General features: G+C 35.8%; 1 protein-coding gene across 1 annotated transcript in view; it reads left to right on the top strand.

The window, feature by feature from the left end:
• The window catches only part of pnp6 (purine nucleoside phosphorylase 6), a 15,881-nt gene extending 1,078 nt beyond the window's left edge, over positions 1–14,803 (top strand). Inside the window, exons 2-6 of the mRNA XM_056479052.1 lie at positions 3,318–3,487; positions 3,661–3,764; positions 7,383–7,558; positions 12,117–12,307; positions 14,279–14,803. Of these exons, the coding sequence (XP_056335027.1) occupies positions 3,318–3,487; positions 3,661–3,764; positions 7,383–7,558; positions 12,117–12,307; positions 14,279–14,475 (838 nt within the window). The 3' untranslated portion in view covers positions 14,476–14,803. The remainder of the gene's footprint in view (positions 1–3,317; positions 3,488–3,660; positions 3,765–7,382; positions 7,559–12,116; positions 12,308–14,278) is intronic.
• Positions 14,804–15,914: the final 1,111 nt, after the last annotated feature.

Raw genomic sequence — 15,914 nt, 5'->3', positions numbered from 1 at the left:
GACAGCGCATGCGGTCCCCGAGCTCTTCCTGCTCAATGTGTTTCTCGTTACTTCGTGCCTCACAGCTATAAAAGGCTTTTTGATAATAAATGTGGGCATTACAACTATGTAAGCAATTTGGTATGGGATCAGCCTACTGTTTGACATTTTTTTTGTTTTGTTTTATTAAATAATTCCAATCATTTTAACACTCCCGACACTTCTTGTGAAGCAGAAAGCATTTCTAGACCGCTTCCTTTAATAGCTTGTATTGTCATATCGAGTAAACACAACAAAAAATTCATTTTCCATGAACATGCTTCGGTTTTATGAGCCACTAAATAACTAGAAGAGCAAACTTACAAGTAAATCTTGGCACTTGAAACCGTTGTGGGTTTTTTTTTAAACTTTATTTATCTTTTTCAAGGAAGAAATAGGAAAAGAAAAAATACAACTACCATTAATAAATAATAAATAAAAAAAATACAATAACACATCAGAACTGGTCACATTAACAAATCCATTTCTCCCAATATTACAGGTATTTGTCCATTTGTAGTTTTAAAATAAAAGTCATCCTCTACATATTTTGAATGTTAGATACGCTATCCAACCATTCATATTTTGTAGGGGCTTCGAGTTGTAGCAACGTGAGTTACAGTTTTATTATTGGTTGGTTTGGATTATTGGTTATTTCTAATAAAAACTTGTCTTTTAACATTAAGTTGGCTGCAATATTTCCCAGGTAAATTGTTGTAAAAGAAAAGTCCATTCCATTACCAAAATTATTTTGAATTGCTTGCATCACATCCTGCCAGTATATGACTGAATGGCTGGGCAACTCCAAAATATAAAAAAATGGTTTGCTAAGTCTTCCCCACATTTCCTCCAGCACTTTCCCCTATCCTTCTCCTGTGTTTGCATTCATGTTAACTTGGGGGTTATAAGGTATCTGGTAAGATTCCTTCAGCAAAAATCTCGCCACATACCAGAGCTGGAAGAAGTGGCCTGTGCTGTGCAGATATTCAACCAATCTTCCTCTGAGAGGTTGGATTCTCACTCTCATTTTAGTCTGATGTCATTTGTTGAGTGTTCCTTGGTGGATTGGATGGCAGACAACAATTTCGAAACAAGTCTCGTATTGTCTTTGTTCTTATAGATCTCAATAACTAAGTCAATTAAGTTGGGGGGATGGTTCTCCAAACACCTAATCTCATTATTAAAGTAGGTACCTAAATAAATCACATTTGTCCAGACCGTACATATCCAAGATGTTCTAAAAACTATGTTTTTAGGGGAAATTAAACTAAAAGTAGTGATGCCAAGCCTATACTAAACTTGAAATCTCCCATCAATCTTAGCTGGTTGAAACCGAAGTGTTTTAAGACAATAAAGTTACATAATTTCAATCAAATAGTTTGCAATTGCAAGCAGCATAACGCAGTTATAACTGAATGTTAATAAGACATTCAAGTTACAAATAGCTAAAGCATGAAAATCTGCCGATTTACTCACTCTTGGGATATCCAAAACATGGATGATTCTTTCCTCTTCAGTAGATCCTTAGAAGACCAGTAGGAGATTTTGGAATGAAACACGGTCATTGGTGATTCATAGTCAAGTCAATGGCTACAGGTAGAGTCCAAAAAACATTTACAAGCAAGACAGTATTAATACTCATGACTCCTGACCATACAATGAAATCTCATGAAGTGAAATGATCAGATTTTGTAAGAAACTAAAAATGAATAATAACAAGTGCTGGGTGTGAGTCCGAAGCAATGGTCTCAAACTCAATTCCTGGAGGGCCGCAGCTCTGCATAGTTCAGCTCCAACCACCTCCAACTCACACCTGCTTAATAGTCTCTAGTAGTCTTAAACACCTTGATTAGTTGGGTCAGCTGTGTTTGATTAGGGTTGAAGCAAAAATGCAGAGCTGCGACCCTCCAGGAATCCAGTTTGAGACCTTGAGACACTTTTTCAGCATCTGAGCTACTTATAAAATGACCAGGTCAAAATAATCTACCTAATATAAATGTGCAAAACATATATTTATTTATAAACATATTGATAATTCTGTATTTGTACAATATACATTGATGTACTCTGATGACTTGAATGGAATTAGCCAGGGAGGCATAGTCCGGACAGTAGCTGCTGATAACCAGCCTCAAGCACACTACCAAATGACAATGAGTCATGGTGGAACGTTATTTAGACTTGACTGCGCCAACTTTACTAAGTTTTGCAGCACTATGCGTCAGAAAATATCAGATATCAGACTGGCTGCCCTGTTTGTCAATCAAGCGACAAATTTTTTTTAAGATGGATGATAGGCTGACGTATATTTTTTTAATGCCATGCAACCATCTACCCACGCTACCTGTGCGATCGACCGGTAGATCGCGACTGACGTATTTGGCACCCCTGGTCTAAAGCATGAATAGGGTTGTAAATAATGTTCAGTCTCTTGCACATACATTTTTTAAAATTATTATTATTATTTGGACTTTAAATGTGCCAGTAGCTGCTGACTTGCATTTTATGAGTCAAAGACTACAGTTTCTAAATCTTTGATGGGCTGATAGTTAATATATTGACAAAAAAAATACAATTTTGGGTGAACTGTCCCTTTAAAATGAGGTGGATAATTACAGGCTGTCAAAATCATTCATCATCTGAAAAAAAAATTCTAAAAGTCTTCTCAAAATATTGTTAGCACGATAATGTAAAAATATTGTTATTGTTATATCCATTATTCTTGACTCTGCTTTTAGTTTCTTGGTGTGAAACTCCTTATAAGGGTATTTTTAACCACTTACACCTGAAAGCATTTACTGTATTAGCACACCCTACAGATAAGCAAAGCTACAAATAAAAATACCATAACATGCTCTAATAATTAAGATCCATTAAGCTCAGTGACAATCACAGATTATTGCTAATATATCTTACTTTCAAATATTCACATTTCAGAAATGCATTTACACCCCACGGATCATCCATCAGCCTTACTAACATGACCAGCAGTTAAACAGTAGCAGGTCACACACCCAAGAAAGACAGCTACTGGAAATCATTTACTACAGCGACTGTTCACCAAAGAGATAATTCAACATACTTTCACAGAACAGCTTGTCTTCACTCTTGAAACTCGACTAGGTCAATGCACTTGACAGGTCATGTGACATTAGCATGCGTTTGTGTCTAACAGAGAGATTCTGACAACTACAGTTTTCATAACCAAGTTACCTTGAGTCACAAATTAAGTTATGCAATGGTGTGCAATTGTGTGTGAGTGACTATTATGCAAAAACCAATCCTTTGTTTTCATCTAGCTTCAGCTATGAAGAGTACAAAGAAACAGCAGACTGGCTTCTTGCTAATACAGATATCAGGCCCAAAGTGGCAATAATCTGTGGTTCGGGACTCGGCGGATTGGCTGACCTGCTGGACAACAAGCAAGTGTTTCCTTATGACAAAATCCCACGCTTTCCACACAGCACAGGTAGGAGATTTCATTTTCTTGAATGAACATACATATTTTTTCAATAGTGTATATTCATAGCTCTTCTAGGCGCATTTGATTCATAAACTATTCAGTGACTTAATCTCAATGCCATGATTTGATTATTGTTTACAATGACAAACATAAAAAAGTGCTGTCTCATTTCTCTTTAGTGCAAGGACATAAAGGTCAGCTGGTGTTTGGAGAGCTGAATGGGAAGCAGTGTGTTTGCATGCAAGGCCGTTTCCATTTTTATGAGGGCTATAACGTTGCTACGGTGAGAGTCATTTTTTTAAATCCCAAAAGGGAAATTGTATATTCAATGGATATGGCTCAAAGATAAGAATCCCCATTTTGGTGCCTGCATTAAATTAAATGTACAACAGGGATTTTATATGAATAGAAAGCATTATATTAATTGAAAGTAATATTTCTGCTTTAGCAAATATGGGAGAAATAAGGCTTCATCGTTATTCAGCGTAGCATGTACACTCACCGGCCACTTTATTAGGTACACCTTAGTACTGGGTTGGACCCCCTTTTTCCGTCAGAACTGCCTTAATCCTTTGTGGCATGGATTCAACAAGGTGCTGGAAATATTCCTCAGAGATTTTGGTCCATATTGACATGATAGCATCACGCAGTTGCTGCAGATTTGTAGGCGGCACATCCATGATGCGAACCTCTCGTTCCACCACATCCCAAAGGTGCTCTATTGGAATGAGATCTGGTGAGTGTGGAGGCCATTTGAGTACAGTGAATCATTGTCATGTTCAAGAAACCAGTCTGAGATGATTCGCGCTTTATGACATGGCACGTTATTCTGCTGGAAGTAGCCATCAGAAGATGGGTACACTGTGGTCATAAAGGGATGGACATGGTCAGCAGCAATACTCAGGTAGGCTGTGGTTTGAACTTCAGCGGATCGTCTTGACCATGTCTACAAGCTTAAATGCACTGAGTTGCTGCCATGTGATTGGCTGATTAGAAATTTGTGTTAACGAGCAGTTGGACATGAGTGTTGGACAGGTGTACCTAATAAAGTGGCCGGTGAGTGTATAGATGTACTAATGTCACAAAATACTTATTTTGACATGTATTTATTAAAGTTTAAACTTATTAGAGTGACATTGACTCACAAAAATTGTATTATATTTGAAATAATTAAAAATGTCTTGCTGACAAATGGGTAAAACCCAGTTGCTTGAAGGATTTGGATATAAAAGTACGGTATAATTATTATTACAAAGAGCTGGTATTCGGTGGCTTCACTGTGATTCTTAAATAAAGTATTTTAATGTCATAAAATGATGCTTGTTCTGTGTTTTCCTGCTGAGTTTTTCATATGTAGAAATTATTGTTACACTGGAAGACATTTTAGATGGCGTCAAATGTATGACGGTAATGATTTGTGCCCATAAAAAACAGGACATATTCTAATGTATGATCAAAACATTATTTTGATGATTGAAAACCTCATCTTTGACCATACAGTATATTGTCACACTATAAAAAATGAGCATGAAACAAAACCAAATCTTTCAAAAGCACATGGATGTGGATATAAATAAGGAATTAAAGCAAAAAGTTGTTAGTTGTTAGTTATGTTTATGTTTATGTTATGTTGTTAGTATATAATTAAAGAATTGTCTCATAAGTCAGGAACCATCTCAGCGTTTAATCAATTATATGCCACGACACTAACAATGAGGTTATTCTGTACTTAACCATTGACTTTCTTACTGCTGCTGTCAGCGATTTAAATATAACAGACAAGATCATAGTTAACATTTGACAACTGAGCCAATGACCTCCTATAAACTTTTACAACATAAAACATTTGCCTTTTGCTGCCTGCAATCAAGTTAATGATGTTCAGAAAAAAAATCAGGGAGCACTTTCTCTATTGACATTTTGATTTATGATATTATATTTTTGTGAGTGATTGTAATCACTACATACCTGCCCATGTAAAAATACGTAATTCAATGCACATACATGAAAAGAAAACTATTAATATAATATTTTATTATTAAATCATGTATTTTATAGAAGGAAATAATTTTCACATCTTACGTTTTAGAAATTACAATTCAATATCACTTTGTTCTCACCTATTGCTTTTAACCCTGATTTCCCAGTACACTGTAAAACCCAAAAAGTTAAGGTAACTCAAACCATTTGAGAAAACTGATTGCAACAAACCATTTAAGTTCAAAAACTAATCCTAATGAGTACTGTGAACTTAATCCATTTGAGTAAATGAAACAATTTGAGCATAGTAAAACCCAATAAATAAAGAGAACTCAAACCAACTGAGAACTGTAAAACCCAATAAGTTAAGGGAACTGTTTGAGGAAACCGATCTATATGAGTACTGTGAACTTACTCCATTTGAGTTAAAGTAATGATATATTTAATTAAACTCTTTTCAAATGAGTAGAATTAACTTTCAGTCAATTGTGAGTTAACTAGTAGGCGCCAGTGGTGTAGTGGTTAGTGCTTCGACACATGCATTCCGGTGCTCACGGCGACCTGAGTTCGATTCCGCCTTTCGTCCTATGCCGATCCTTCCCCTGTCTCTGCTCCTGTCAATACTCTCTACTGTCCTATCCGATAAAGGTGAAAAAATAATAATTAAAAAAATTGAGTTAACTACACTTATTTCATTTGATAAAGTTGACTGTTGGGTTTTATAAATATTGGTCTTTCAAATTGGTCCAAATTAGGGACTCTAAAATGATCATGCCTCTTTATAGGTATACACTTAAATCTTTCCAAGAAATTTCAAACCAATATAATATACCACAATTCATTTTTTTAAATACCTTCAGCTGCGCCATTTCATAAAATCGTTGTCTGGAAAGGGTAAACTGAGATATGAATTTGCTGCCATACAGCGAATTGTAACAAGCAGTTTTTTCGAATGGGCTAATATCCAAAATATACAAAGCTCTGTCTAACTCCTGTACTTCTTCTTTTGAGTTTAAAGAGTATGTGGGAAAAAAAATTAAGTCACAAAACTGAAGATACAGATTGGTCTGAAATATGTAACTAAATGTTTTAAATGTACTTCATTGAGTGTTCATGAACTCAATTATAAATTCATTATCTTACAGAGTTTATCATACACCCTTACGTCTGAAAAAGATTTACAAAAACTCCTCTGATCTTTGTTTTAACTGTAAAAGAAAAAAGCAAAGGAACATTCCCTCTTTGTTTCTAGTATTGTGACAAAATCCCCTCTTTTTGGAAGAATTTTTTTACAAGGACTCTTTAAGATACATTATTGTTTTTTTCTGGAATTGTATTTGTTATATGGTAGAGTAGAAAATGTGTGGGACTTCCACACCAAGTATTTGTTTTTAATCTTGGTTTATCTGACAAAGAATTGTATACTTTTATTGTGGTAATACCCTCCTTTAAAATGTGGTTGTCTCAAATGTGCATGCTTTTTCCACTTGAGAAACTCACCTATGACATACATCAAAAGTCTGATGATTTTTGGCAGCTATGGACACCTTTTTGGCATTACATTAATATTTATTCCGTATTTTCTATTCTATGGTGCATATTTAGCTACTAGTCTGACTGTATTATCGTGTTTACTTGTTTCTATATTTCCCATTATTTCCTACTGTATAGCTGAGACTGTATTTGTATGTGCTGATGTATTCAAAGAATTAATAATAAAAAAAATTACAATTCCCAAACCTGACCATTTATTTCAACAAAGATAGGGAGGAGGGAATACAGTTGTATTAAATAAAATTGATAGCAGCATATTAACCGCTTATATCAGTTCATATTTCAATCTTTAATTTCCTGCTTCATAAAGATGAGGACAGTCTGTCAAAGCAGCTCTAAATCTAATGCATTCTCCTTCTATTTTTAGGTCACATATCCAGTAAGAGTGTTTTTCCTTCTTGGGATTGAGACTCTGATTGTGACCAATGCTGCTGGAGGACTCAATCCTAAATTTAAAGTGGGTGACATCATGGTTATCAAAGACCATATCAATATGCCAGGCTTTGCAGGCCAGAATCCCCTGTGTGGACGCAATGAGGAAAGGTAAACTGTCATTTAGCATACTAAGACACTTGATTGCTTAATAGATTTATTAGATTTTTTAAGGATATTACCTGTGATGTAATGTGTAAAGGCAGCATGGTGGCTAAGTGGTTAGCACAGTTGCATTACAACAAGAAGGTTGCTGGTTTGAGTCTCAACTGGACCAGAAAGACCATTTTTTAAAAATAGGCCTTTGTGTGTAAAGTTTGTGTGTTCTCTCCGTATCTGAGTGTGTTTCTTTTGGGTGCCCAATTGCAGCTTAGACTATTTTGAGGGATGTAAAAAATAGCAATGGTCCTAACATGTTTTCTGTTTTATATTTTTAATTTAGTGTCGGAGAATCCAAAAAAGGTCCACATATTAATAAATAATGTTATGATTGAATTGCCTCTTGTTACAGTTTGGAAATAGTTTGACAACAAGCAGGAAATGTTCATGGGCTAATGACACCACCACATTGAAATGGTCTAAAGGTGATTTGCACAAACTAAATTGGCCACAGTGAGTGAATGGGAGAGTGTGATTTTGTGTGCTTACCATCACACCAGTAGGAGTTGTACTTTCACCGCTGCACTGTAAACAATATCTGGTAAAGAATAGTTTCAGTATTTTGTGATTTACAAGTGTTATCCATTTATGTATGTATGTTGTATGTTGTGAATTGTTACCTTGATTTCTGCTCTGTCAATTTTTGGTGTTGAAAATTCAACTCTACAGTTTAACAAAGGGCCTTTTACTGACATTTTTTTGTAGTTTAAAAAATAAAATGTATAAAAAAAATAATATAAAGAGAAATAAGTCTGTACAACATCAGAAAATGTACTGGCAATTTATTACAAGGATTTTTTACCATAGTACACAACACCAACCTAGAAAATATATCTTTTTAAACTATTAAAAATGTTAAGAAAAGTCACATTTTCAAACTGTTCAAGATTAAACGTTGTTGGAAGAAAGATCAAGGTGCCATAATCCAATTCAAAAACATAAAGAAACAAGGAAAAAAACATGAATCACAAAATACAGGAAACTGCTATGTTATGGATATTTTTTGCAGTGTGGGTTGTGGCTGGAAAGGCAGCCACTTTGTAAAACAATTGTCAGTGCAATTGGTGGCTCATTCTGCTGTGGCGACCTCTGATAAAACAGATATTAAGCCAAAGGAAATTGAGTGAATCAGTGAGTAATGTAGAAAATTATGGCAAGCTGTTTTAAGATTTAGGGTTCTATTTTAATGATCTAGGCGCAAAGTCTAAAGCGCAGGGCACAAAAGCATTAAGGGCGTGTCCAAATCCACTTTTGCTAATTTAAGGACAATAGAATACTCTCTGCTCCGTGGCACATGGTCTAACAGGGTTTTGCTTATTCTCTTAATGAGTTATGGGTGTGTTTTGAGAATAAACCAATCAGAGTCTCATCTCCCATTCCGTTTAGGAGTCAGATGCGTTGCACCATGGCACATTTGCTATTTACATTGCAGACTTTGTAAGTAAAAAAACTGAACGTTTCACTAGCGAGAAAACAGCTAAACATATCATCGGCAGCGTGAGGTTAAAGAACGAGTCTCTTTACTTTCTCATTCTCTTTCGTCGATAAGGAAACAGTGTTGTACGCGCTCCACTGAAGACATCCATTAGCCTACATAATAATTTTGTTTGTTAACCGCAAAGATTTGTTTCGAAACTATTTCTAAATTCAGTTCTAATTTCCAGCAAATGAATAAATAAACAACAATAACGAAGTGTGGTCAAAAAACTGAGTTATATCCAAACACTTGTGCTATGCCCCATATGGTCCAAAACCTGACCGGTGGACAAGTCTAAGCTTGTTTTTAATAAAACAAATATAAATATGCATATAATAAATAATACTACTAACAATAATAACATTATACAAAAGCTAGTTGTCGTGAATACACAGAAAAAAGTCTCTTGAGATGAAGGCATGGAGGCAGTGGATTTTATATTTTTGTAGAAAGTAATAATTTTTGTAATATTTTATTCCTTTAATTCTTTTTCATTTGTAAAGATATTTGAGTATTGCTGTACATCCTGCGTGTTTTAAGCAATGTGTAAGCCAGGCGCACAACAAACGGGCTCTTCGCTGGACTTTAGACCTGCTTTCAGCTGGTCTATTGCATAGTCCAGTGTTTCCCAACCCTGTTCCTGGAGGCACACCAACAGTACATATTTTGGATGTCTCCCTTTTCTGACCCATTAACTTCAGGTTTTGGAGTCTCTTCTGATGTTATGATAAGTTGATTCAGGTGTGTTTGATTAGGCAGAGGTTGAAAATGTGTACTGTTGGTGTGCCTTCAAGAACAGGGTTGGGAAACACTGGCATAGTCTATTTTAATTCATCAAAATAGCAATGCGCCAACAATGCCCCTTAACACACCTCTTTTCTAGACCGAAACACCCATGAGTCCATGAAGTGGCGCAAATGGATTTGCTGTTTAAACAACATGGAGGAAAACAGGAAATACTATTCCTATACTATTCTCTTTTCATGCTACTATTACTTGTTTTTTAGATACGAACATCTTTTATTTTAGGTTTTAGTACTTATTCATGAACTTCTATTATTATTTATTTCCTACATTACTTCTTAAAAATATTCGACTTATTCAAATACTAATATTTACTTATTGGAAACTAGTTCTTATTATTAGACACTAGTAGTACTTATACATCAGTACTATTTAAAACACAGGTGTCAAACTGATTAAACAAATTGAGTTCTTTAGGCTTGTTTGATAAAGGTAAGTGTGTTGAAGGAGGGTTGGAACTAAACTGTACAGGGCAGTGGCCCTACAGGAACTGCATTTTACACCTTCGATTTAAAAGATAGCAGTGATTGTTCATTAGATATTAGTAATTGTTTCAACAGGGGACAACTTTTCTATTGTTGTAAGTACCAAACATCACATTTTTACCATTTATCTCTATAGCATCTGTCATTGAGATATTAAATGTGCAGTAGATGATCTGCCACAATGCTAGCCTGTTAGCATAAATCTCTGAAACACCATCCCTCCCCTGCCATCCAAAGCCACACCTCCTTAATGATGACAGCAGAACCCTCTCTCATGTGTTGAGCTAAAGCTTGGCCGGCGGCGTGCAGGAATTACACTCATTATTACACTCATTTCTAAGCCATACTTACATGCTATTTCAGAGTAAATATTCAAAGTAACATGGTAAACAATATAGGGAGCGCATCACAGGTTATCATTGTTTAAAAATAAACCAATGTTAATATAAAACCATCTTCAGCTTAGTAAAGCTAGGCAGAATAGCGCTATTTACTGATGTTTTGTTGTTAAACTAAATAAAATCTACATTATCGATGCTGTAAAAGGCCCTTATGAAACTGAAAATAGTCACATCAATCTTTCGCCGGAAGATTTCAGTGGCTGAACAACACTTCTGTGCATATAACACAATCTACATCAGCCCTGCGTGACAAAAATAGTTTTAAAAAAGAACAACACCTGTCTAAGAGAAATACTTCAGCCATGGTGTCGTCCTTCCTCCAGCGTGCAAAAGTAATCCAATATTGATTCAGGATTTTTAAAAGTTTTGATTTAGCATTTGTTTTTACAGCTCGCTCTCAAACTCTCTCTCTCTCTCTCTCTCTCTCTCTCTCTCTCTCTCTCTCGTGAACGCACAGCATGTGTTAGCACAAACGGCAGAGCTGCGTACAAACAGGTGCGCAATAGCTCAAATCTGCATTTGCTGACAGACAGTTTGAGCTACGTATCAGAATTATGGGAGATGTCGGCCTGACACTATTTTAATTGGATGAATTTTAATTAGTCTCTTGCCTTACCCAGAATTTAAAAATACAAAAAAATACATTTAGATCATTTACTTTAATTATTACTATTGAAATGTGAAGAAACTTTCAACCAGAACAACAAAAAATGTTTCTGAAGACAATCACCTACTGCACCTTTAACTATTCAGTTTTATTTATTATGTATTACATGTGTGAATAATGGACAATTTTAATTCAGTATAAGTTAATTGATATATATTTTTAAATACTAGTAACTATTTAAATGTTTAAAAATGTTTGTCAATGTAAAATTCCAGTAAAAATGTCAGCGACCAATTTTTCATCAGTAATTCTAGTCTTACATTCTGCACCAAATTTGCACCAATAGCGAGAGCCAATGGTCTTCGTTGACCAGCCAAACCTGTCACAACAAACTAGGCTATCTGGCCAATCAGACCAGAGTAGGCTCTAGGAAGAGAGGGGTTTAAAGAGACCTGATCCTCAAATTAACCACTTCAACACTATGAGAAACGAATTGATGCTGCAGTGTGTATAATGAGAAAATGAAAGTTTGTTTCTTTAAATTTTTTTTTATTTTTTTTTTAGATGAATCAAATCTTGAGATCATTTTTTTAAGTTTAAAGAAATGTAAAAAAAATAAAAGAGAAACATGTTTTTAAAAGTTCAGTCAGTGTTGACTGTGCTATTGGCCTCAGTACATAATCATTAAGATTTGTACAGCCAGCATTCACTGACCTTTGTAATATTGTCCCTGTAGATTTGGAGTGCGCTTCCCCTGCATGTCTGATGCTTATGACCGAGATTTGGCACAGCTGGTCCGGAAAACTGCCAAAGAACTGGGCTGTGACTCCTTCCTCCAGGAGGGCGTTTACTGTATGTTGGCTGGACCGTCCTATGAGACCATTGCAGAATGCAGAGTTCTACAGATGCTTGGTGCGGATGCTGTGGGTATGTAATGTTGTCAAATTACTATGATTTTAACTGTAAAAGACATTAAAATGCAGCAGGAGAAACCTTTTAATTGGTTAACAGGTCACTCATCAGCCACGTTATTAGGTACACCTGTCCAACTGCTCGTTAACCTAATTTCTAATCAGCCAATCACATCTCAATGCATTTAGGCATGTGGACATGGTCAAGACTATCTGCTGCAGTTCAAACTGAGCTTCAGAATGGGGAAGAAAAGTGATTTCAGTAACTTTGAATGTGGCATGGTTGTTGGTGCCAGACGGGCTGGTCTGAGTATTTCAGAAACTGCTGATCTACTGGGATTTTCATGCACAACCATCTCTAGGGATTACAGAGAATGGTATGAAAAAGAGTGAATCCAGTGAGCGGCAGTTCTGTGGACGCAAATGCCTTGTTGATGCCAGAGGTCAGAGGAGAATGGCCAGACTGGTTCCAGCTGATAGAAAGGCAACAGTAACTCAAACAACCACTCGTTACAACCGAGGTATGCAGAAGAGCATCTCTGAACGCACAACACGTCCAACCTTGAGGCAGATGCACTACAGCAGCAGAAAACCACACCAGGTGCCAATCCTGTCACAGAACAGGAAACAGGCTACAATTTGCACAGGCTCACCAAAATTGGACAATAGAGGATTGGAAAAACACCTGGTCTGATGAGTCTGATTTCTGCTGTAAATATACAGATGGTAGGGTCAGAATTTGGTGTCAACAACATGAAAGCATGGATCCATCCTGCCTTGTATCAATGGTTCAGGGTGGTGGTGGTGGTGTAATGGTATGGGGGATATTTTCTTGGCACACTTTGGGCCCATTAGTACCAATTGAGCATTGTGTTAATGCCACAGCCTATCTGAGTATTGTTGCTGACCATGTCCATCCCTTTATGACCACAGTATACCCATCTTCTGATGGCTACCTCCAGCGGGATAACACGTCATGTCATAAAGCGTGAATCATCTCAGACTGATTTCTTGAAGATGACAATCAGTTCACTGTACTCAAATGGCCTCCACGGTCATCAAATCTCAATCCAACAGAGCACTTTTGTGGAACAGGAAATTCATATCATGGATGTGCAGCTAACAAATCTGCAACAACTGCGTGATGCTATCATGTCAACATGGACCAAAATCTTTGGAGAATATTTCCAGTACCTTGTTGAATCCATGTCATGAAGGATTAAGGCAGTTCTGAAGGTACAACCCGGTACTAGAAAGGTGTACCTAATAAAGTGGCCGGTGAGTGTATGTCATTCATTCATTGATTGATTCATTCATTTTCCTTCAACTTAGTCCTTTATTTGTCATGGGTCACCACAGTGGAATGAACCGTCAACTATTCCAGCATATGTTTTACACAGAGGATGCCCTTCCAGACGCAACCCAGTACTGAGAAACAATAAACACACACACACACTCATACACTACGGCCCATTTTGTTTACCCAATTCACTTATAGTGCATGTCTTTGGACTGCATGTCTTTGGACTATTTTAGTGTTATGGACTCTCTTTATATTAGTTTTTACCCTCTCAGTTTTTAAAAAGTTTGTGATCAACAGGTTTTACAAAACAGAAGTACTTCATTAAGTTGATATTTCCAAATTAAACAAGTTAAAGAATTTTGTTTACAGTAAATTTCAATTTCATGCAATCTTTTAACTACAATTTCACCTTTTTTCTGCTGCAACTTGTTTGATTTCTTTCTTTCTTTCTTTCTTTCTTTCTTTCTTTCTTTCTTTCTTTCTTTCACACATATAATACAAGGCATTTAATGTATTTAAGTATTTAAGGCATTTGTAATAATTTCTATCTCAAATTAAACTATTACCTTTCCTATTCAACAAAAAATATTAAAAATGTCACCGCTTCCACAAAAATAAGCCTTTATCACTGATATCAAGTTGTTTTACTAAATTTCTCATTAAAAATACTTTGTGTTCGAACAGGCATGAGTACCGTTCCAGAAGTGGTGATCGCTCGACACTGTGGGATCCGTGTGTTTGGACTCTCTCTTATTACCAACAAAGTAGTGACCGACTACGACAGCAAGGAACGCGCCAATCACGAAGAAGTCCTGGAAACCACCCGAATGCGAACTGAAGACCTGCAAAGGATAGTCAGCAATGTAGTGAGAAAAATGTAGCAAAAACAATGATTGACCTCAAATACTGCTGCTGATTTAAACGCACTGATTTTCACCAAGACAGCTTAACAATGTAGAATGCATACAGTATACTTCTTTACGCTTCTCACATATCTTATTCAGGGTAACTTTATGAACTTTCCAGTGCCTCAAAATTTAGGCTAGGTTCATTTTGTTTACTTTTAATGTTGATCACACTGCTGTAAACACCGTGGTACTAACACATCACTGTGAGACTAGGTATTAATATCACATGTATACTGTATAATGCATTCGCTTCCTTCCTAAAATGAATGTTAAGAACAAATGAAGTTGCAGCATTACATAACTATTAGTATTCCTGTCATTATGTGTTGAAAGAAGAGTTAAAGATCAAACTTGCAGGAAAAACGGGCAAGCACACACTTACTTACTTTATACAGTGATGCAATCCAACTAAACTGGTTGAAATGGAGTTTCAAAGACTGCAAAATTACTTACAAACATAATCAAACACTATATCATACCAGTAAATGTAAATCTTTTTAAAGTTTTATCAAATTGTCCAGACGTTTCCAAAGAAATTTACAGACTTTTAATGTTTTCTGCAAGTAATATGTAACAAATTATTAGCGATGTTTTATAGGTTTTTTAATAATCTAGGAATGTGATGTATTTTACTACGAACTGTATTTTGAAACAAACACAGTAATATCAAATAAAATATAAATAATATGTGTTAGTGAATGTATTTTTTATTACTCTTTGTTTTAATTGAAATTCTGAGATCGTTTGATTTGATGTATACAAAAAAATATAATAATCGGAGATGAAAGCTAGTCTTTAGCAACTAGTTTGGTGATCAGTGCGAGTTTACTGCAATACATACAGTACACTGTAAAAAGCGATTAGTTACTTTATTTTATATAAAAGTGAATAAACTAATTCCCTTAAAGGGCCATGAAATCCCCCTCTTTCGGTTCAAGTCTACCTCAGAATTTTTTTAAAAAGTACTCTGAGATGGGTGTGGAGCGCTGCGAGCAGAGCAGGGGAAAAGAGAAGAGCGAACAACTGATGTCAGTTGGCTCACAAAATGAGACACAAACCGTGAGGAAACCCATGATTTATAGTTTACAAAGTTAAAATGCAAAGAAATAAACAGTAAGTAATTTAATGCCCTGTAATTTGTTATTCGTAGTTTCATCAACACAGAACCACAATTTGTTATATCATTATAAAGGTAATTGTGTTTATATAAACACTATAAATGAGGAGGACTTCTCTCCTCCTGAATCCCTGGGTCTGAATACAGACAAAGTGGAGCACTAAAGCAGGTCTCTTTCCTTGTCTATTTCAACCATTAACCCTGCCGATAGTCTGGAGATTTTGAACAAGTGAACACAGCAGCTTGGATATAAGCAATGTGTCTGAATGGCAACGAACTCAACTGATAAAAGATG

This window comes from Danio aesculapii, chromosome 18 (assembly GCF_903798145.1).
Source record: "Danio aesculapii chromosome 18, fDanAes4.1, whole genome shotgun sequence".
Classification (NCBI taxonomy): Eukaryota; Metazoa; Chordata; class Actinopteri; order Cypriniformes; family Danionidae; genus Danio; species Danio aesculapii.
The sequence above is the reverse complement of the archived record's forward strand: the minus strand, read 5'-3'. Positions and strand labels throughout refer to the sequence as shown.